This window comes from Ochlerotatus camptorhynchus, unplaced genomic scaffold, assembly GCF_037179485.1.
Source record: "Ochlerotatus camptorhynchus isolate MF236.1 unplaced genomic scaffold, CSIRO-AGI_Acam_v1.1 ptg000089l, whole genome shotgun sequence".
NCBI lineage: Eukaryota > Metazoa > Arthropoda > Insecta > Diptera > Culicidae > Ochlerotatus > Ochlerotatus camptorhynchus.
In genome coordinates this window covers 1,184,730-1,196,182 of record NW_027040579.1, presented here as the reverse complement: position 1 = coordinate 1,196,182, position 11,453 = coordinate 1,184,730, and the positions used below count along the sequence as shown (strand labels likewise).

The 11,453-nt window shown below is 39.5% G+C and overlaps 1 protein-coding gene across 1 annotated transcript; it reads right to left on the bottom strand.

The window, feature by feature from the left end:
* Positions 1-6,505: 6,505 nt before the first annotated feature.
* Positions 6,506-10,519, bottom strand: Strump (WASH complex subunit strump). Its single transcript, XM_065218533.1, has 6 exons — positions 10,289-10,519; positions 9,932-10,226; positions 9,380-9,869; positions 7,703-9,323; positions 6,820-7,644; positions 6,506-6,755 (listed from the first exon to the last, which is right to left on the bottom strand). Exons 1-6 carry the CDS (start codon positions 10,411-10,413, stop codon positions 6,602-6,604), a joined length of 3,510 nt encoding a protein of 1,169 aa, XP_065074605.1. The 5' UTR covers positions 10,414-10,519; the 3' UTR covers positions 6,506-6,601.
* Between the last annotated feature and the right edge of the window lie 934 nt (positions 10,520-11,453).

Here is an 11,453-nt window from a genome sequence, read left to right as displayed (position 1 = left end):
CTGAAAAATCTTCACGTCCGATTGTCGTGAAAACATAGGTGGATTTCATCCACCCTATTTTGCTCGTAACTTTTTTCCGGAATTGCACGTAGCCGATCAAAATTCAGCTCAAAATTATCTACGTGATTAGTCAGGTAAATAAGACCTGATTTCCACGTACTGCTTACGTGAAATCGGGGTGAAAACAACTGGACTTCTGGTAACTTTTACGTGACATTACGTTTTGTTTAAAATGCTTTTCATGTAATTTGTACGTGAATTTTTAATGAGAGTAATAAAGAAGCAGTCAATATCATGCAAAAAAATTTCGGAAAGATATAAATTTCACGTGTTTAAATTTATACTTATATCTTCTCATAAAACTGTAAAATATTGACTAATTAATTATTATAATGTAGAAACGTGTGTGCGTTTTTTATTTCTGACAAAATATTAACACCTGTTTGCAGACTCAAAATGCTGATGTAACCGTCTGAAATTAAAAAAAAACTAGAAAATGGCTACATATAATTTTTTTTCCTACCTGAAAATACCGTAAATCTCGTTTCACGGAAATATCGAAGTCCCAAACACAAATACACTAAATCTTTTAACGTGAATATATGGTCAATTTCACCAACATTTTTAGTGGACATGACGTGTAATGCAGATCAAGGCTACTAACGTCACGTAACATTTGAGATTTTATAAACATAGATCAGGTACACTCAAAAATATTATGAAACGAATATAGATTAAAATGTATGCAAATGGATTTTCAAAATTTATACACTGGTTCGATTAAAATTTTCGTCAAAATTATACTAAGTCCGAATAACAGAGTGGAATTCGATCAGTGTTTACTAAATGATAGGAAAAAGATCATCTGGTTGATCTTCGGAGCTTCGTGCTGGTGAAGAGCTTCGTCTCGGCGGATTTACACAGCGCATGTGATCAGCTGTGCAGCTAGACTGCGTGAGCACGAGCTCATCCTAATGAACATCGAAAAGGTATGTATTTTTTAAATAAAATTCATTAAAATAAAATAATTAAAAAACCTTCCTGAGACAATTTTAATTTTGATTTGAAAACAATAATATTTGATTTGAAAACAATAATATTTGATTTGAAAACAATAATATTTACCATAAATAAAATAAAAAAGCGAAAAATACATTCACTCGCATAAACCGTATCTATGCATTGTAAGTATATTTCGATTTTATACTATGGCACGCAGAAACCATTTTCATACTAAGTTTGCATTCTCTCCCTTTATACCGACCTTTGCGTCGGTACGGAGAGTTGCGATTTAGCATAACTTTTATACTATTTAGATTTCAATATTTTTTGAGTGTACGTGATATTTCACGTAAATCGGATGTGAAGATTTTTTAGAGTGTACACCAGAAGGTAATCCTTGACCAAAAGGGGAGTCAGGTTTGGTAATAGAGTGATGCAAAATCTATAAATACAGTGATGTTCGATATAATAGCAGCGCATGCCAATTTTCATTCAAAATTGACAACTTTGACATGTTGTAACTTTGTTCTCTTAAGATCAATTGAGCCGAAACGTCTGCTACATAACTACAAATATGTTCAATTTTACGATTACAAAATACCAAATTTTTGAAAGCACCTGCCGGAAAGTGAAATACTAGGTAAAATTGTTCGACGTTTATAGAGTTCTTAAGGTTCAATTTACTTTGATGCTTTTTGGAAAATTTCAAAGGCAGTTTTTTCCGACGCATTATTTCAGATTGCAAAAAGCTCGCACTATTCGATTCCTTCTGATATTTTACACAAAATGACGCGAGCTTTTTGCAATCTAAAATAATGCGTCGAAAAAAACTGCTTTTGAATTTTTAAAAAATGCATCAAAGTAAATTGAACCTTAAGCTAAGTCCGAGGTTTGGTGACATAATAATAGCAGTTTTATGAATTTGCATTTCAGCTCAATTTTTAGATATTAAATTTTAAATTTCTCAAATTCCAAGCAATCCCCATCTAATCAACAAATGTACATATTAGTTTAACACGTTTAATCTATTTGCATTACATAAGTTTTCAAATCAAAAACTGCTTTTATTTCGAAGATTTTTACCAAGTATCTCGCTTTCCGGCAGGTGCTTACAAAAATGTGGTATTTTGTATTGAACATATGTGTAGTTCTGTGGCGAACGTTTCAGCTCATTTGATCTTAAGAGAACAAAATTACAACGTGTAAACGTTGTCAATTTTGTATGAAAATCGACATGCGCTGCTATTATATCGAACAGCACTATTATATTAAACTAGCTGAGTGTGCTCGGCCTTGCTCAATATTCGACCTCCACATGCCAAATTTGGTTCCATTTGCTTGATTCGTTCTTGAGTTATGCAGAAATTTCTGTTTCTTTTGTATTGGAGCCCTCCTTAAAAAGAGGGGAGGGGTCTCGAACCATCATAGGAACTTTTCCCTGCCCCAAAAACCCCTGCATACAAATTTTCACACCGACCGGTTCAGTAGTTTCCGAGTCTATAAGGGTCAGATAGACAGACAGAAATTAATTTATATACCTACATATAGATTTCAAATGAAATATCTGTTTTGAAAAATCATATAAGAATTTAAAAATTCAATCCAAATTCGGTGTTTCAAATATTTTGTCTAAGATTCTTGATAGTTTTTTTCAATATAAGTCAGCAGCATTTTTTCTGGCTCGAATTTGATTCTGCGTTCGAATTCTTCAAAATGTGTCTATGTTTCAACTACCTTTAAAATTCACTCATAACTCTTTACCAGTGATAAATCGCTCTTTTGGGGCTTTTTCATTACTTTTTATTATAGAATGCTGACGTCCAGTTGAATTTTATATTGACCCATCTTAAAACAGATAGTTTACTGCTGTTAATCTCCCTTCTTCTTCCTCGCATTTTAAGCTTATTGCTTATCGCATATTAGTTTATTGCGTGCTCTCAACTTAGCGTTCTAGATGCACTTCCCCAGTTATTAATTGAGAGCTTTCGCCTGAACCATTTTTGCGATAGTATAATCACAGACAAACAGACATAACACATTGAATATTTCTCACTGTAAAACATCGTCACTAAAACATTACCGCCATCTATTGAGTACACAGTGGTGGGCACTACGTTGAACAGATGGCGGTAGTGTGTAAACGTCAAACGCAAGGGAATTGACTATGCGCGCCACAGGTGGCGGTACTACCAACTACGATACTTTTAAATTGTTCGTTAAATGCTTGTTCGATGAACAACTTACGAGTGTTATGTCTGTTTGTCTGTGGTATAATTCTGTGGCAAGTACAATACCTTATGCCCAGGGAAGTCGAGAACTTTTCCAACCTGAAAAATTCCCAGACCGGACCGGGAATCGAACCCAACAACCTTCAGCATGATCTTGCTTTGTAGCTGCGCCTTTACCGACTGAACTAAGAAAGGCCCCAATTAATATTAACCTCCCTATCATAGCAAAGCCTTTTCACGGATTAATAACCTACTTGAGCTTGAGCTTGATTGACCGCCCACGGTTGCTATTCTGTTATTGCCAGATCAGCTGTAATTACACAGAGAACCAATAGACGATGTTTGGGACTAGCAATCATCCTCAATGTGGAAAAACTGGTGATCTTAAATTAGGCAATACCAGCGCCGGCCGCGCCCGAACACAAATAAAACGATTGACGAATCTTGAATGCGGATGGGCCTGAGATTAGACTCATGATATTCTGCTCAGTAAGCAAAAACGGTTGCTCTAAGGCCACCGAGCCCCTCATATCACATAATACCGTTGCTCAAATTTTTGTATCCATTCAAACCCGGAACCAACGACAACAACGAGTTTCCCAAAATACACGATACACAAGCGATTTTACCATAAATCTCTTTGATATGTAAGGACCTGGGACCGCGTTTTTCTGCTCTGTAAGCTGGCCACTGTAACCGATGATCTTTCAAATCCGAAAACTAAAAACTACGATAAAGTACTTAGGCATTCATTAACTTCCACTTTCACGCGACGTTCAATGTTTCAATTTACTCTTTACGTATTGTTCAGGCTATAAATAGGCTCTTTTAAAAAGTTACGCGAGAAGTACGCACAATCGTTGCCTACCTCGCAAAACTGGTTCCAAACGACAACAAAGGCATAAGCAACGGTGGATTGTTGTACTTTGCTGGCTGGTGTAGTGCTGCTGAAAAAAGATAAGTCTATTATTTTGGTTAGTGATCGTTTGGATTTGGGTCACCCCACGTTGTGTTTAGGTTAGTATAAATAAATAATACTATATAGTCATATAAATCACCACAGCTCATTATCTTCAGCGTTATCGGTTTTCTGGATCTTTAGTTGCCTCTGTGATATACTTACTTGCGGCATACTATTTTGGGAGTGTATAGTAGCGTGTACCATGTACGGTAGCTCATCTCTCATCGTGATGGTGGGACACAGTAGACAAATTTGAGAGAAAACAAGGAGGTATTAGTATTAGTTATATATAAACAAACAAAACAAAAGAATAGAAGAGGAAAGAAGAGCAGAAAAACAAAAAAGGGATGAAGTAGGTAATAAAGAAAAGAAATGTAGGCAGATTATTAGAAAAGGCATTATCCGAGACCGAGACGGCTAATACATAGGTGTAACAGTCGGAAGAAGTGTTAGTTTGTTTACTTAAATGAACCATGCCCATTTTCTTATGGCATGTTTGCTATAAGAAATGCGCCTCGTGTTTATTAGCGAATTTCACATCAAAGATTGATTAATTGAGTAGGAAATCAGTTTGGCACGGCATTTGTGACCAGCATACACCTTCCGGTAGTATGAAACAGGTCAAAAACTGTTCAAATCCGCAGATAAAATTTTTGTTTTGAATTTCTGTATAGCAAAATAGTGAACTTTTCGTGAACATTAACGGCAAAGAACTCACCAACACTGGGAGACTGTGAGTTCCTGCCCACCTGTTCATTTTCCATCGTGATCCGAGACTCAGCAATCAAATGTCACTCCCGCCGAGATCTCAGCGAAACCCCCTCCCCGCCGAGACCCGCACAGCCGAGCTTGGTTGAAAAACTAAGTGTGTAGATAGATTAGTAGGAAAATAAATAAAACTACTTTATGACTCAAAGTGCAATGAATGAGCGTTAGTTTCGGGATCATTTCAGTGTTAGAGTTATGTTAGTTTTGATCCGTAATCAGCCCTGCTGACCCCTCCAACATTAGTTGCAGGCAGTGGTTGTTAGATAATGCGGCACTGTAACTACTACTATTTTAGAGGTATGATTCGTCAAGTTAATACAACTCAATGTTTCAATTGAGCCAAACTATCTATCTTACAATTACAAAAGCAAACCTAAACTTACAATTATATGCAAATGCAAAATGAAACTTGACAAATCATCGTCAATCCCCTTATTACAGGGCAGGGCCTGACGATTTGAATCTAATTTAATTTTGATCAGTGAACGGGCACCATATGGTACATTTTCTCACCATGAACCTATCATTTCCAGCCTATCTGAACTATTTAATAAATGGAAGCCATAACATGGGTTACGCTCCCCCTAAGCGGGCCCTCCGCATCCTGTTTCTGTCTTATCTCAAATACAAAATGCCAATGGTATGAATGTATCTATATATAACTTGGAAATGACGTACAATCAAATAAACCGGTAACCCACTCACTTGGTCAGGCTTCAGAATCGTCCAGTGGGCAGAGCGCTCTACACTCCAAGTTACCTTTTTTCAAATTTACCTCAAATTTGATATTTTACCCATTGAGTGTTGGTTAGTCACAATGAAACATTGTGACAGAAGTTGAGGTTACTAGTGTATTAAATAATCTAGGTCCTATTTAGGATTATCCAAATCTGGCCAACGCCCACCCTAAACCTAAACCTGTTCTAATCCACCTGAAATGACTAACGAATGGAAGACTTTGACTACCCAGCCATGCAATAGTCTCATTCCGTGCCTTATGGCAACTTGATGATTCTATTGCGCTCATCTTCTGGCACCACCCAGGGGAGACTTGGTCCTGTACCCAATGCTTAACTTATCTCCATTCCACTCAGCTACTCGCAATTTCTTGTGATATAGTGGGCGGAATATTATTATATGAGACAATTCAATGCAGACGTCTTTCCAAATTTGGCAGATCGACAGGTAATCGGTGAGTTACCACGATAGTTGCTATTCAACAACTCGACAACGTCCCATCGTCAACGCCTGCTATGAGAATTTCCCATTGCAGACGCCAACGAAATGACGTCATCGAGCTATCGATCAACTACCCTGGTTATCGCCTGGTACCTTATAGCACGATGCTAGGAGGCGAACCGGAAGAATCGATGAGCTACCTCCAACCCCCCCCCCCCTTTTCACGGATTAATAACCTACCCACATCAAAATTCTATCCAATACTTACTTACGTCTCAACAAACATGGTTCTCTTGAAATACATTGTTAAATGCTTAAGGTAACCAATAATAATAATAAAACAACGCAATTGATACTTTATTGTATGTTCAAATTCAAATACATAGAACAATTGATAACTGTATTTACATTCTCAAATATAAATCTTTCCTCAACTCCCAATACACCACCAATCGCCCGAAGGTCAAGATTTGCCCCCGGAGAGAAATTCATACTGGTTCAAAACCGAATCCGGAATGTATCGCTCCAGTTGCTTGCGTTGAATTTCCGCTACGCGTGTAAATATCTCCAGGAAACGCAAAGTCATCACCGCTTCGTGACAAATTTCTTGCTTTGCTCTAGAATGAAACACGAACATTTTACATTTCCCCCCAATTACTATTACACTGTCATTGTACTTACTTCAGGTTGACATCTACGAAGGACATCACATACTGGCACAAATACTGGATGAAAACATCCATCTCCGTCACTTGGAATTGTCTGAACAATGTTAGCAAACCAATCACGCTGGGAAACCCATCGATGAGATCATTCTTTTTCTTGGCTATCAAACTGTCCACGTTTTTCATGTACTGGAATCGTGGTAAATGCACAATTACAAACAGGAACGCCAACAGCGGTAGAAATGGGGGGCTCTTTGTGCTGATGTACTTTTTCCTGTAAGGGTTGTACAACCCGGCACATTCCAGATATTGATTCAATTCGAACGCCAGATCAGCACTGGGAAGAGGCTTGTTCACGTCCAGCGTATGGCGTTTGACATCCATCAGGATCGCGTCGTTCAACGCCCTTAGCGATGATTCCAGCTTGGTAGACTTAACCTTACAGCTGCAGTTCAATTCGAATGCAATGTGCGTTCGAAGAATCTGCTTCTGACCGATTCTCAGGATCCAGTCTTGCAGCTGCGGCCAAATGCGAGTGAAGGTAGTTGTGAGATTGGCGTACGTTTTTGCTGGGGTTTCAATAAAGTCCGATTTATGCAGTTCGGACTCGACATTGTTCAGAGCGTCGTACCAAACGGGTTCGTGTTGAAGTTTGCGCTGAATGGTGAGCAGGAAATTTTCAAGTTCTGCCGTTATCAAGAATGAGTAGAGTTTATCCAGCCCGACTAAGCCAGGTGGCCCGAAGGTTTCGATTATGCGACTGGCAAATTTGTTCGTCAGGACAGCTTTGTGGGTTTTGTGGTCGTACCAGGTGCTGCAGATTTCAATGTAGGTGGTTACTCTGAAAATTGGAAATGTCGTTTAGGAAATGGTATGAAGCTTGAAAGCTAGGAACTTACTTGGGATCGGTTATACGCAAAACTTCCCGTGCCAATCTGCCTACGAATGTAATCGATGCCATATCCGCTGGTTCGTAACTAGGAATCGGTATCGTATCGCTCTGGTATTCGGAATTCCATTCCTGAATTTTGTTCTTCATGAACGGATTGCATTCCCTTTGCACGTTATAATTGATGATCCGCTGCATTTCTTCGTTCCATATGCGGAGGCAATGAATGTTCAGATAGTCCTGGACGTATTCAAAAGATCGCTTGTAGCCATCAATTATTCTGTGCAGTGCAGCTAGTTTTGCATCAAGCTCCGATTCTTTCGCTTTCGGATTAAAGGTTAAATTATTGTGAAAGGCATCGGAAACGTTTTTTACGAATTCCTTTCTGATGCCATCTTCGAGCAGTTGCTTCGGATCAAGTTCAACCACCCCTACCAGTGTGGTTTTCATGGCCAGGATCCCTTCCGTAAACGTAGAAACCGAGTAGGTCAACTTGGCGATGATGAAACGGTCATCCAGCTGAGCGTACTCCTTCATCTTTTCCTTTTCCAATCGCATGGGAATCTGTTTGATCACATTCGTCTGCAGGGCGATGATTTGGGCCAGGATTGTGAACATGGTTTCCGGAATGATCTGTACTACCTTTCGGACAAAGTTTGCCAGCTCGTTGCTGTAATATTTGGAAACATCCATGAGATCTTCGCTCTCAGCTTGATTCAACCGAAGTAGTGGAATTTCTAGCGCGGAAGCCAATTTCAAGAAAGTGGATCGTAATTTGATGACCAAACTTGGATTCTTTTTGATGTTCTCCTGCATCATCGGGGTGTAACTGTCGATTAATCGCCAAGCGTAACTGAAATCACCAATCAACTGTAGATTTATCAAATCATCCTCCTTAATGCTGATTGTGTGGAACATCTGATGGAGATATTGTCGAGTTTCCACAATGTTTTGCTTGACTTGCATATTTTTGCTCAGATCATGAAAATCTTGCACTTCCTCCAGAGCCTGAATCAGTTGGATGATTGTCCTGCCAGAAACACTCAGCAATTTGTCCTCGTTACTAAGCGTGTCAATCTCTTTTCGAATGTTTACGAACCACTTGCTAAGGCTGGTATTTTTCTTCATCTTTCCGAAAGGTTTCTCACCAGAATAAGCATCTACCAGGTCCTGTATTCGTTCACAAGCTTCCTTCTTGAAGTTCTCCCATCGTTGCAACCGCTCATCCAGTAAAGTCTTCAGAATATCCCTTATCTTCGATTCCAGTTGCGCAGTGTTCAACAACAGTTCAAAAAATTCGATCCCTTTGAAATCAATATCAGCCTCTATCAGATCCTTTACCTGTTTGCACTTCTTCAACGAAGCCGGACTGCCGATGTCGATCACTGGTGTTCCGGTATGCAGCATTACCCAACGTACGGTCAAGTTGCACTCGCGGATCAGTGGTGTTACCTTTGGAATGTTATCCAGTAGCTTTTGCTCGGTAAGGTTACCTTCCTTGAGAATGTTTCTCGTTCGATTGAGCAAAGTGTCCAACGAACGCTTCTGCTTTGTACAAATTTCTTTCAAATTTGCAGTGTCGAATGTGTTGAGAAGAGCAGATTTTGCCGCCTTGAATGGATCCCATGCATCTGGGGAAAAACAATCAGAATCAGATTTCGTCTAATACGCACTATCAAAGACTTACTCAGCAGGCTAACGGTGATTCCCATATAGAATGACACGATCCAGTTATCGGAAAAGAACTTATCCACAATCTCACGCATCCTGGCCGCCTGGTTGTGCAATGTATTGGTGGCGAAAAACAAACACACGTACAACATACCGGCTTGATTGGCCAATGCCGTCGAACGATGCTCAGGCAGCGGGTATACCGAAATCTGATTGTACACATCGTCCGATCGAAGTCTCCCGATGACCATCTCCACGTAGATTGCATTGACCGGGATACGATTGAAGTAGTCCTCCGGATAGGTGAGGATCTTCTTCGCATTAGAGCTACCATCGTTGAAACCGGTGGAACGCAAAAGTTTGCACACCTCGTCGATGTTACTGTCGCCGTCGGTTTTCAAGGCACTGTACCGGTTGTACGCTACGAGAAGGCGTTCACGAACCACGCCGGGTATTTGAAGGTCAACTACCAGCAGCATGACACCGTACAGGTACAGAGCTTCACACTGACAAAGAAAAACGAGGATTAAATTATAAAGTTATTGGTCATATTTTGCAAATCCCTTACCATAAGCTGCTTTCCTTCCTCGTCCTGAAATACTTTCTCCATTGATTGTTGAATAAACATGCCCATACTCAGCTCCTCTATAAACGTATTCAGATCCTTGATATACCTATGCATACTCTCAAACACTATGTAGAATCGATTCAAGATGACCAAATAGTTCTCCCGGATCTCCTCGTCCAGAGCTTGCAGTTTCTCATCAGCTTCAATCTTTGCTTCCTGTGCATCCGAAATTTGGAAATAGCTAAAGTCCATAATAATCTCTCCATATTTCTGTTGTTCTTCTTTAGTTTTCAGACTAGAACAGAAAAGGATAGTCAAGAACGGAAACTCTTCGAAGCAAATATCCAATCCACTTACCAAAACACCTCCGGAATGAATTCCTTCAAACGCAGCAATTCGCAAATAATCGTATTTCCTTCGGCGACTACCTGCAGAATCGTCTGACCGCAAACATTATTCTCAGCCAGGAATTCAGCTGCCATCTTTGAGGTACCGAATAATAATTACCATGAGCCACAAGCAATAATTCTTCGAGCAAAAAGCCACCGAACTCACTGATAAGAATACCATCAAGTGCATACGTCTAGGATGAGCGCAGCATAAAACATGTAAACAACGAACCCCACCAGAATGCTACCCACGACCCAAGGAAAAATAATGGCAATATCGCATAAAAGCTCCTCATTTTGACAGATGCATAGGCACAGCAGCTAGCATCGAGACGGCTAATACATAGGTGTAACAGTCGGAAGAAGTGTTAGTTTGTTTACTTAAATGAACCATGCCCATTTTCTTATGGCATGTTTGCTATAAGAAATGCGCCTCGTGTTTATTAGCGAATTCCCCAAAAGAGAAAAAAAAAGTTTGATAAAAGTGCAATTGTTTTGGTGTCTTAGGCCGTTCGCAATGCTGTTATATTTTATAAGGACTGTTTCAATTTGAAACTAGAACAAAAACGCATCTCTCGCAATGCTAAGTTGCAGTTTCATTATTCGAGCACTTTTTTGCACCAAATTTGCAACTGCTCGACTATTGTGTTTTATTTCTGAGCGAGTTTGAAACACGAATGGAACTCTGTTTCAAATTTCGGTATGTATTTAAAGATGTTTCGAAGAATTTCACAAAAAAAAACTCTATGAACTTCATGGGGAACAGTAAAGTTTATGGAACTTGATGATTACAAACATCTTTTAAAACTGTGCGTTGCGCTGATCGTGTTGCAGTTTTATTTTTGACAGTTTCAAATTATAGAATTGTCGAGTCGTTTAAAACAATTTTGAAACTCAGCATTGCGAACGGCCTTAGGAGTACTTTTTGCTTGCATCGAAGACACCAGGACGATTAGACACTTTTATCACACATAATAATAAATAAGTGAAAATGCGCCTATTTGTCCAGTTTGGTGTGAAATGCGCAACGCACTTGCACTTGTGCCGGGGAATGTGCGTTCAAAAGCTTTCGTTGCTCCAAAACATAAACAACCCCAGCTACGTGCGACATGAAACGTACCAACTCTCTCACA